This window comes from Sceloporus undulatus, chromosome 4 (genome assembly GCF_019175285.1).
Source record: "Sceloporus undulatus isolate JIND9_A2432 ecotype Alabama chromosome 4, SceUnd_v1.1, whole genome shotgun sequence".
Classification (NCBI taxonomy): Eukaryota; Metazoa; Chordata; class Lepidosauria; order Squamata; family Phrynosomatidae; genus Sceloporus; species Sceloporus undulatus.
In genome coordinates this window covers 101,197,616-101,210,449 of record NC_056525.1, presented here as the reverse complement: position 1 = coordinate 101,210,449, position 12,834 = coordinate 101,197,616, and the positions used below count along the sequence as shown (strand labels likewise).

Genomic DNA, 12,834 nt, shown 5'->3' with positions numbered 1-12,834 from the left:
CTTTTTTTTAATCCATTGACAAATTACAGGTGTGCATTCACACTGGTGGTAGTTCACTACCCTCTGAACTGGCAGTGTGAACAGAAATGGAGAACAATTAGTCCTCCAATATTTTCCACTTCTTGTTTACATGTCACTGAAATTCAACTATATCAACCCTCACCACATTATGGTAAAATGATGGGAGTTGTACTTTCATAGAATTGGAGATCCATCATGGTAAAGATTGAGATGGGAGTTGTACTTTCATAAGAATGGAGATCCAGAAAACAATAAACAACTATAGCTCAAGTGTAAACAACAAAAAGGGGAATGTTACTAATAATGTAGGCTCTAGTTATATAAAAGAGAGAGTCCAAAATTTTAAGTGGTATGTTTAGAGCTTCCGTTTTACCAATATGTCATAGTTCTAGCCTCTGCCTGCATTTACTGATTGATAATTTTCAATTATTTTGTAATTTTCTTCTCATTTGATTGCATATGGACTCGTTGGTTTCCTATTGTCTATTACCACACAATAAATTGACAATAAACAAACAAGGTGTATATGGAAGAAAGAAACTAACCTCAGCTCATATTCTTTCTGGTTCCTTGGTGTTGCAATCAGCATGTTCAGGATGCCTCTCACCATGTTCAAACAGTATAGAGGTACTTGTGTTGATACACGGATATTCTCAATCCTTCCATTGTTGTATTCAAAGTGGTAGGTATACAGGGTGCAAGCATCCAGTTTGCCAAGTTTCTTGGGAGGCTCAGTGAACTGGTCTTTTGGCTCAACAAACTGATCTCTTGGCTGTCTAGGGAATCCGACAAATTCTTCCATTTGAGGAGAGAGAAACTGAGAACAAAATGGAGGGGAAAGGGAGAAATATAATCTTTGTGTGTGTGGGTGCTTCTTTTCTAAATAAGCAAATAAAGAAAAACGTAATGATCCAGTTGAAATGAAACACTTGTAACTCCTGCTGATTTTAATGTATGAGGTCAGTCCCATTGAGTTCAATCGGTTTTACTACCATATAGGTGTATGGTACAGCATTACAGCCATAAAATCAAACAAACCCCAAATCCTTATGGCTAGATTTTGCCCCTTCTCATCATACAAAATTTTTCATATATAAACAGGAAACAAGTATTTAAACTATTTCACTGAAGTGTTAATGTTTCTTTGCATTTTTCATTCCTTTTTATTGCATTATGTAACATATCAAGCACATATATGTAGTATAAACAGAATCGTTCATTCTTTTCCTGAGACAACATTGCTTCCTAGTGTACTCGATTATAACACAGATAAAGCAAACATTTGTTTCTCTACTGCTTTGAAATGTTCTCTTGTTTCCCTCAGGCCTGCACAGAGGGACCTCCTCCTTACCATAAGGATATTGTCCTGTTCCCTTCCATAAATAGATATGTCTGATGTCAGCTTTACAGCAGATTGTCCCAGACCGTCTCCTTGGGCTGTATTCCGGATGACGCTTTCATATTTGTACTGGTACAGTTTCCCATTGATGAAATCTAGCCCTGTAAAAAATTATGTAAAGAACCTTTAACATCTCTTGTCTTTGTACACTCATGTACACTCATTGGGATCAAAGGCTTTAAATGGGGAAGCTAAGGTTTGAATGGTTCAGTCCTTGGCAGACATTTTAGTTTAGTCTGGAAACTCAGTTAGTTCAAAATATGGCAGCTAGATTGGTCCCTGGAAAGATCAGAAGTGACCACATAACACCTATTTTAATATCACTTCGCTGGCTGCCTATCAGTTTCCATGCACAGCACAAGGTATTGGTGATGACTTTTACAGCCCTACATGGTTTGGGTCCAACCTATCTATGGGACCGCCTTCTTCCGTATAATCCACCCCGCGCACTCAGGTCCTCTGGTAAGAATGTATTGCAGCCTATAAAGACCAGGTTGACTTACAACTACCCAGAAGACCTTTTCTTCAATCGCTCCCAGATTATGGAATGGCTTGCCGGAGGAGATCCGTCATATTACCAGCTTGGACACCTTTAAAAAGGCTGTCAAGATGGATCTCTTCTGGCAGGCCTGCCTCTAACTGAATTCACCTCCTTACTGAATACTCTGTAGCCCCATCCATCTGTTTTTGATCATTTTAATAGATTGTTTTAATGCTTTGTATGTTTAATTGATGTTTATGGGGAGGGAGGAAATATTTGGATATTTGTATTGTACGGATGGATTCTTTTAATTGGAAGTCTCCTTGATTGTCTTTTTGACAGAGAGGTGGGGTAAAAATAAAGTTTTATTATTTATTAATTTTAAGTACAGGCCAGCTATTTATACAGGAGCAATCTGGAGCCTCTTTGGCCTTTGGGGTATCACTGCAAATAGGAAACAAACAAGGAAATGTTTCCTCTGACCCCTGAATGGTTTCCTTTGCTCAGAAAAATCAGTTCTTCTTTACAACATCCCATGCCATGCAGTTCACTATATCTGTATTGGAGGGAACAGGGCCAAAGTGAGGAGAAAAGTTTGGCTAAGGCAAAACCAAACAGAGATCTCCCCGATTTCCAGTTCAGTCTCTTAGGCACAATACTACACCAGCCCTACTAATCCCCACCCCTCAAGGACTGACTCCTATAGATGTCATTTCAGTCAAAGGGCTGAGGGGAATTTGTTGTTTATTCAGTTAGCAATACTTACTGAGTTCGGGGCTCTCGCCTACCAAAGGAAAGAAATTGGGAAAGTTACATATAATTGGAAAAATTACATATAATAGCAGAGCATATTTTTTCCTGGATGAGTTAGGAGGAATGATCTACAAACCAACGGGCCATTTCCCATACACCAGCTGGATAGGCAGGAAATAAAAAACTAGTCAATCGCTCCTCCTACCATCCAAGAATGACTTATCACAGTAAGTACCAATGTTTCATTTCACTGTAAAATATACTAGTATGATGTGGTCTGCCTTCACTATCTAATAAGAGCACTGCTATTCAGGTTTTTAGTCAAACAGCGAGCCACCCACTCCTTTCAGATACTCCCCTTCCTATCTCCTGTTCTTTTTTCTTTTCCAAGGGATATTCTACATTCAGTGTCTGCTGAGCAAGTTTAATCACTGGACTGGTTGGGTGGCTAGAGAATTTCCCCCAAAGATTTTTATACTTGATCTTTTGACTCTACAAGGAATCTGACAAATTCTTCCATTTTAGGAGAGAGAATCTGAGAACAAAATGGAGGAGAAAGGGAGAAATACAATTCTTTTCTGTGCACTTTTTTTCTAAACAAGCAAATAAAGAAAAATGTCACGACACAGTCCAAATGAAACGCTTGTAACTCCTGCTGATTTCAATGGATGGGACAACTGTGCTAGCTTATGTGAATCTCTACTCAGAGGTCAATCCCACTGAGTTCAGTGAGCCTTACTATCATAGAGGTGTGTACAGGATTTCACCCTAAAAATTATTCATTTTGGCTATATTGTGCCCTTTCTCATCATATAAAGTTTTTCATATATATATGCTCACTAAATGAACCATACTACTTGGTATTTGTAGAGAACCTTATAGTTTTACAAATACATCATGTAAATTATCTTTACACATATCCATGTAGGTCAGTATTATTATCATTGTGCTGATGAGGTAGGAAAGTGGCCAAGAGAAAGTCTGGGAACACTTTCCAGATATACAACTTATTCTCAGTCACGAAATCACAGAAGCTCAGTTTCATTTTCTCTTCTGCCCTCTCCCTCTTTTCCCACCTCTTCCTTTCTCATATACACAGAATTTGAATGCCATAAGCATCATTTCAACACGTGCACTGACAATTTTTAAAATTATTAGTTGACTTACCAGGTTCTGTAATCTGACCTTCTAGAAGAAAGAAATGGAGAGGTTAGAGTGTGACTATAACAATGGATTCCAGACTTTTAATTGTAAAGTAAACAAGCAGATCCTCTGCCATAATGTTTCAGTGCATCTGGACCTACTAACAGCAGTATCTTATGCCAAGGTTCCAGCTGCCAGATAGTGGGATGGTGAATCTGCTCTGTTTCTGCTCTGACCCAGCCATTAAAGGGGCCATCCAAGGGGCAGAACTCTACCCCCCAAATACACTCAGCATGGACCCTCTCTCCCTCTTTGAAGACCTTTCACCACCACTGCCTCCAAAATATTGGCAATTCTGTTCCAGTTTTTGGTTCTGATACTCAGTGTTTCATGACCCCCTGAGCATACTGAATCCTGTTTGTTTATTGGAGAGGTGAAGGTTACCCCCATGAAATGTTTAAAAAGTTTTCTTCGGGAGTCTTCTTTTTGCACTTCTGTAAATCTGGTGGCCTACGTCCCACAAACATTGACCCATTTGCTGAACGATAACTCAACACTTACATAAATTCCACCAACTGGATTTATGTTACTTGGGAATACCAATTGACTTTGAGCCTGCGTATGACCTCTTGCTTCTCAATGGTCCTATTTTGGATCTATTTCTCACCACCTGAGTTCACATTACAGGAACTGATTTAGCTATGCCTTTACTGGGTAATGCTTTCAACTTTGCACCAGCAAAGCTGCTAAAAGCTAAATAATAATAATAATAATAATAATAATAATAATAATATACTCATACACCTGTTCACTGGTATTGTTTGAAATGAATATATAATCACTAGGGCAACATATTGTAAATAATTCACTGCTAGATGATTAAGTTAAAATTTTACTTGATGAAGAGGGACACAGTTTTTAATTGCTAGGACAGCCATTTATACTCCCCTTTGTGGATGTTTTAAAAACCACTTTGGACTTACTATGTCCCTACAACAAGGGGGGAACTATGAAGGAATCTAATCATTGAATTGCAACCTGTTGCTTTTGCTTATTAAATAATTAATTACTTTTTTTATTCATTCAGAATATTTAAAGATTACCTATGTGGAACTTCTCATGTGGTGCAAATGCATTCATTTGTAATTAATTGTGTAATTAAAAATGACATTGAATTAATTAATTAATACCATTTCCACAGATATGCTGAGGATCTGTTGTAGCTTATTTGTATGTCTATTTAAATCCTGATAGACTTACTGTTTTGGGACCTCTGGCCTTCTGGTAGGAAAGAAATTGGACAGATTAAAATTTGAGCTCAGAAGTAAATAGTAAAATAAACATAGAGTCAATGTGCTATAGTAGTCTGAGTGTTGGAATAGGACATTAGAATTTAGGGTTCAAATCCTTGCTCAGCCATGGAAACCCACTGGTGGGTGACCTTGAGCAAGTCATACTCTCTCAGCCTCAGAGGAGGATAATGACAGAAACCATTTGAATAAATCTTGCTATGAAAACCCCATTATAGGGTTTTTTGGGAACAACTTATGCACAACAACAATGCTGCAACCATATATATATATATATATATATGGCTTTGTTAGATAAATCATACATTATTTCATAGTCCTCCCAAGAGCTTGGAAAAATACACTCATCCCTCCACATTTACTGGGGTTGCCGTGAATGTGGAAAAATTGAAAATAACAAAAACACTATGTTTTTACTTGAGAGAACAGCTGTCTAGGAATCTCGAGGTCCTCCAGTGCAACTCTGTCAGACACTGACCATAGAATTGTGCTGGAGGAGCTACAAGTAGCTAGTGGAGTGTTCTCTCTGGGAATCTCTGGTCCTTCACTGCAACTTTTGGATAAAGTTCACTCTATGGTCAACTTTAATTAAAAGTTGCACTGAAGGACCTAGATATTCCTAGAGAGAATATATTAATAAAATCTGTGAATAATCAAACCCACAAAAGTCAAAGCCGCAAATGTGGGGGGATGAGTGTACATATACCTGAGGCTCGAGTAAGATGCAGATATATTTAAATATAATTAACTGATTAGTTAATTAACTATGTGGTTAATTATACATAGTATATAGGTAGCACTTTACTTCAGCAGTGGGGATTCCTTGATTCCCCCAAATGTTTTAGCTCCCTGAAATCCCAATGAGCTTGGCCAAATGGCATGGGCTTAGAGGAGTTGCAGTTCAAGGTATCTGAAGGATTAAATATCCTCCAGATGATTGCTACAACAAACCTGTAAGGTACATCAGTATTATTATTGTCATACTGTGGGTGGGAATGGCATTGGGGCTAAGAGATTGCTCTGTGCTTATGACCATCTATAGCAAGATGTAAAACTGGAAACTTGCAGCCTTTAGGGGAGCACATTCCTTCAGCCCAGTTCTTTCTCTTCCTGCCTCCAATAGCCGACTGCCATAAATATTGTTTCAACAAATGTGGCAACATCTATTTTTCTTAAAAACAAAGAAGTAAAATAACTGATAGACTTACTGTATAGAATCTTTTGGCTCCCTGGAGAAAGGAAATAGGACATAGTTATTAATGTGAGCACAACACCACAGAAGAATCTTTTAGTTGCAAAATGCAGATTTGACTAAAACGTCTAAAATTCTGCAAAAGGGTCTTGGTAAAAAGGAAAGGCAGACTTACCCGCGAGGGTGAGCAGAAGGGCTAGGATGATTCCCCTCATGATGAAGGTGAATGACAGCCCTCAGAGGTGCAGGGTAATTTATAGGGAGATCAGGAGTTCCACGTGATCTGAGTTGACCAGAATTGTGCTGTTTCAGGGAATTTTTAAAATCTCTTTCAGCAAACATCTTTTTGGCAACCATTCTTTTTTTTAATTTTGAGGATAAAGAAACAATGCCCTCCTGCTCCCCACTTCTTTGCATTCATTTGAATTAAACTATTGCATAGCTCTTTTTAAAAAATGTTCCATGAAAATGTTTTGTACATTTTAAAAAACTTTTTAATGGAAAATAAAAATAAAGGGTTTGCTTCCCCCCCCCCCTTTTTTTTTTTTTTTTAAATACTAGATTTGCTTATGGCTAGAGGGTATTTTGGACATAGTTTTAGGTCAGCAAGACTTTCCTTTGGTTAGTCTGACCTAATATGTGATGTAAGAGTTTACCTAACTGATAACCATAGAGAAGTGGCCATGGTTCATGACACTCCAAAGTGCAGTATCCTTATATCCCCCTTCCACACACACACAAGGATATTGAGGTTTACTGTCAAATAAGAATGTATAGGATTGCAACTGTACAGAGCAATCCTGAGATGTGTGAGCATGAAGAAATGAAGTAGTAGATCTTCCTCTGCCTCCAGTGCCCATAGTTGCCCCAGTGGGAGGTATTTGGAGGGTCACTTTGCTGTGCTTTTCATCCTGGCAGATCATTTATTCTTTTTAAAGTTCCCCACGTTTAATGCAACATGGTTGAACTGTGCTATGCCACCTCCAGCCTGAAGTAGCTGGGGGTCCTTGTCCTGGAAATATCTGGAGATTTGAAGGGCTTTGAATCCAGAGCTGTGTAGGCCTTCTATCACACCGCAACTGGCAATTTTATAGCTGTACACTGATTGCCAAGGTGCAAAGGCAATGAAAGCAAAAACTTTCTGTTTGTGAAGTTTTCCTCAAGTTTTCAAATACGGGGAGATAATTGTTTAAGAGTCTTGCTTGTCTCTTCTTCCTTTTGATGAGCTTTCCCAACCGCCAGAGACCCCATTTTTCAACACAGAAATAAATAATAGTGGATATTCTTTCCATCCCTAATTCACACTACTGTATGTTTTATTGAAACAAGGCAAAATTATACTGTTAACTACACACTAATTGAACACATAACTAAATATTTATAGAACACTACATTGTTGCTAGTTTAAACTAGGAAGACGATGATGCCCATCTCCTCACAATCACAAAGAAGAAAGAGAAGGGGAAAAGAGAATGCCTGGTTTATTGTGCAATGCTAAGCCATGGTTTAGAGAAGAGTCACACATTTTCAGGACTAATAAGCACATTTTGAATCCTGAAAGGGTGCTTTGGGCATTCACAAAATGGCTTTCATGGTGAACTTGCCCATTCCCAGTATGACTGCCATGGTTGTTACGGAGAGTCCAAAAGACCCACATGTTTTCCAGAACGCAAACTGTTGAAGCTAAAGAACTTTTACAAAAGCCTAACTATGGGCCCGAACAGACAGGCCAAAGTAAAACTGCTTCGGGTCACTTTAGAGGCATGCTGTTAAATGACACACATATCTTAAGAAGCCAGAAGCTGCACCAAAGCTGGCTCCAGTCCTTGGGACTGGAGCATGGCTTTGGTGTGGCTTCCAGACTCTTAGGACGCATGCATAATTTAAACAGCATGCCTCCAAAGTGACCCGAAGCAGCTTTATTTTGGCCTGTCTGTTCAGGCCCTATAAGGCAGAAGTGGGATCTTAACCCCAAAATATAAAATCATGCTTACAAATCTATAGTTTTCTACTCTACAACGTATTTGTACAGAAGACAAACTGATGAGGTTCAGGGTTGAGTAACTTGGCCAACCAAACGGAGGAGAAATGGGATCTAACACTTAAATGTCAAATCACACATTTACCCCTACAAAGAACAACAAAATATCTGTTTTACAGAAGGGAAACTGACAGTGCTGAAGGAAACAGAAAAACACAAGAACTTCTGGTAATACACATGCAACAAAAACACACAAACAGAAAACTTGCCCAAGTAAAATACTTGCCCAACCCAAGCATTAAATGCATACACAAAATCCAGGAAACCACTGCACATACACACAATACACCAAACAAACAAACAAGATACAACATGCAGTCAGATATACAACACCCTCTTTCACACATGGAAATACAATTCTCCTGGTCTTTCCCCAAAGAGTTGTGCAACAAACTGGTGACCCACATGGATTCTCCCACCACCCCTTGCTTTACTTTTCTCGTATGAAGTCCTAAAGTTTTTGCAGTTTTAATTTTCTAAGAATGCTTCTGGTGGAAATAAGGTGGGACTGGAGGCTTTGTAGCTTGGCTTACTTCCCTAGTTTGTAAAATTCTATTTTTAAAACTTGAAGGCAGCTTCAAGTTTTAAAAATTGAATTTTAAAAACTAGGGAAGTAAGAGATTGCTGTATGCAAATAGATTGTTGTATGCAAAATTAAATGTCCTTGGGCATATTTGAGCCTTCTAGCATGAGGTTTGGGATTACAGATTGGCAATTGTATGCAAACCCAAGATGGAAAAATGACAAGAGACTGTTCAAACTTGCCATGAGTTGAATTAATCAGAGCACTACAGTGAGTCTCATCTTTTTATCTGACAACCCCTCTTGTCACCCACCTATATACTCCACACCGTTTTAAAAACAACAATGCAACAAGGGGTTGGAAGCAGCAGCATGGCTAGCTTTGTTATAGTAATATGTTCTCCCCTTCTATTATACATGGGCCAATGTTGCATTTTTGTCCTTTAATTTGTTCAAGAGTGAACTACAAAGTCAAGGGGGATTCTGATTTGGTTAAGGTCAGGAAAGCATGTAGATCCTCCTAGAAGGTAAGCATTCCTTGGTTTTCCAGAGGTGTGAATTTCGGTTTTTAAAGCAACCAATTAATTAATTCTAAAAACAGGAGACAAAATCTAACAAAGGCGGGTTACAAACCGCCAAAAAGCGGCACTCTGCCACCGCCGCTGGTTGCTGCATCCGGGAACCACAGCAGCCAAACCGTGCAGTTCCCGGACGCAGCAAAGAAGAAGCACCAAAATGGCACTTCTTCCGCCCCGGATGGGATGCCGCAAGGCGCTACTCACGCACTTGCGGCGTCACATCTGGGGCGTGACATGCAGACACTAAGTGTCCAGCACGTAAAGATGGCAGCGCCTGTGTGTATAGGGCGCCGCCATCTTTACGCCTTCATCACATGCTAGGGGTGAGGCCGGTATGGACGCTAGGTCCTCGGCCAACCCCTAGCACGTGACAGGGGCACCGCAAAGGCCCGTCTAGAACGGGCCAAAGATGGATTTGAAGCTTCTGGCACAATCAGCACCAAATGGAACTTTCAGGGACAGATAGCAGCTTCATGAATGAAATGATTTTCAGCATTAAAACTGCACGGGAGGAAGATAGATCATCCCCATTTCTTCTGCACCTTGGCCCTGAGCTAGTGATCATCTCCAGAGCTTGTATTTTGAAAATAAACAATCCCCAGGAAAGGCAAATAAATCCTTATAGCAACTATTGGGAAAAGATGGGGGGCATTTACAATGAAACCACTGTAGACTCCCCAAATTAGAATGTAGAAATGTTATTTTCTTCCACTAGAGTCTTGGAGACCCCTAACCAAAATGGCCAGTGGTCATGCTCAGTAAGGAATTCTGGAGTTTATAGTCCAAAAAAGTTATTTTTCAAGCTCAGCTAAAAAGGTTGCTGTTAAGCCAAAGGGAAGCTGACATGTATCAAGCAATGAAATTTTCATACTGCTTTTCAGTAGGCCTGAATAAAAGTTGAGGCATATTGTATGGCCACAGAAGATATCTCTGTGTTGTGGTAACCATTAATCTATTAACCAACAAAGATAAGAGCTTGTGCTCTGTGTGTCAGGTCAAAATGACCTTATCAATCTTATCTCAAACTGAAACTGTTTAAGAAAAAACCTCAAATAATTCTCCCTCGTCCCCAAAAGATCAGGTAGTCATGCCCACTCATTTATTTTCCAGAGTAAATATTTTATTGCAAAAACAATTTGGAATAAAATGATGGAAAACTATGTCAATGTTTAAAATTAAATCAACTCTGTGTGTGTGTGTGTGTGTGTGTGTGTGTGTGTGTGTGTGTGTAGAGTGATGTGCACCTCTTTTCTGTGTTTTTATTTGTATTTTTAAAAATATTGTGAAGTTGCTCCAAGTCCAAGTTCTGAAAAAAGAGCAGGATACAAATAATGATGATGATGATGTTCAGGAGAAGTCCAACATTTTTAAAGATATTTTTAAAAATCATAGGGAATACAAGACACAAAAATAGCTCACTGAGCAGCACAGGGAATTGCAATGTTTGTTGAGGAGGAGAAGGAAATGTAGCAGAGTGAAGTGCCTGGAGGAGCACAGCACAATTTATAGGTCTCATTTGTGTGTGTGTGTGCGCGCACACACACACACACACACACACAATCAGTCCTCTGTAGCCACAGATTCTACAATCCACGTCTTGAAAATATATTTTTTCAAAAATCCAAAAAGCAAACCTTGGTGTTGCCTTTTTAAACAAGAGATACCATTTTACTACCCCATTTTACATGATGGGACTTTAGCATCCATCAATTTTGGTATCAGGGTGAATGTATGGGGTCTTGGAACCAAACCCCAGTGGATACTAAGGGCCCACTGTACTATTGGTCGACACAGGTGCTCAGCTATGCAAAATTAACCAGCAAAGCCAGAGAGGGAGCTATATCAGTGTGCTCCAGAGATCTTAAGTTTTACAAAAGTGGAAAGAAAGAATTGAGGTTTAAAAAATAGAGAGGTAGGCTAAGAGTGCAATGCCTTCCCTTCACAAGAGCCCAACGATTACTGTACTTAGCTTTCTCATTGCCCACAGAATGCTGAGTTTGGGGAGGGAGAACCAAGTTGGAGGTGCCAAAGAAGCTGGTGGCTTTCATTGTCAGTGCAGCAATGAATCTGCTCCAAGTTTTAATTTGAACTTTAAGGGTCCATTCAAAGTCAGGTATCATTCATCACTTTGGAGAGCTCTGTTAAAATGTAGATGAAAAGCTGGATTTGATCGGTTGCTTATGTTGATGTAGAAGCCACCAGACTCTACTGCCTGAAAGTTATTTGAAAAAAGGCATGGCTGGCTGGCTGGCTGGAGACCCCGAACAGGACAATGCTTCACTCCAACATTTTGTTGCAGATCCCTCTTGATCTTTTCTAATAGAGAATAGCTGGAGAGGATGGCACCAACATTGTTCTTCCCCAATACACAGTAAAAGCCAGTATGGCTGCCCAAAGAATGTTTGAGTAGTTTGATATAGAGGTTGATAACTCAATAACTCCTCCTCTCAGCAGCGAATTCCAGTTAATAATTTGTTGTGTATAAAAGCAGTGTACTTTTCCAAGGGTTGTCATTCACCTGCATCATGAGGGGAATCACCTTTGCATTGCTCATCACTTTTGTGGGTAAGCTTCCTACCTCCATGGCTACTAAGCAGAGGACAAAGGGGGGATTATGACTCATTTTGGACCCCTCCCCTCCCTCCCCCAATTGTTTCATAATTTGAAGCTCAAATCATGTCTTCTTACAAATGTATTTTTCCACACACAGGCTGCCAGAAAAATGATCTGGGTGAGTCGACTTCTACTTTTTAATCTGTTAGATTTTTAACAGCATGTGACTAAAACGTAGAGGTTCGCTGCAAAAATTAAAACAAACAGATGTTTAAAAAATTGTTCTACTTTTTTTTACCACGTTCTCATTTTTTGATTGGAAGAATATATACCGAGATATTTTATTTTGAAGGTGAGGGGGGGGGGGAATCAAGAGACAGGATTTTCAACAAAAATCAAAGGCCTGATCTTAACTATGCAAGGAGAGAAATCACTGTATATTAAGAAGTAGTGATAAAATTTATTGTATCCCAATACAGCCAGAAATCAAATGCCTCCAAGAAATAATTGTATTTGAATCAAAGAGAAATTAGAATATTGCTAAAAGAAAAGAATTCATTGCATTGTTCATTACTCTGCCCATTACTAAGCTGTCAGCAAACGGGTTACATGGAAGGAATGCATTGTCTTCTGTGTAACTGTGTTACTAAAACATTCTGCCATTTATTACTATGGTTCCTCCCCCATAGAAAGCTTTCCTCCCAAGTTCCTCCCCCCAGAACATGAGGTGGCTCTAGCCAGCCACGAACCATCTCCCTGACATTGTTGTAGTCTTTCTTACGCAAAATCCAAGCCATGTAGCGCATGAAAGCTTCTTTGGAAGTCTAACAGTGTTCTAGAT

The 12,834-nt window shown here is 39.4% G+C and overlaps 1 protein-coding gene across 1 annotated transcript in view; it reads left to right on the top strand.

The window, feature by feature from the left end:
• The first annotated feature begins 11,965 nt into the window (after positions 1-11,965).
• The window catches only part of LOC121929002 (vitellogenin-2-like), a 40,566-nt gene continuing 39,697 nt past the window's right edge, over positions 11,966-12,834 (top strand). The window contains 2 exon segments of the mRNA XM_042464326.1: positions 11,966-12,005; positions 12,151-12,171. Of these exon segments, the coding sequence (XP_042320260.1) occupies positions 11,966-12,005; positions 12,151-12,171 (61 nt within the window).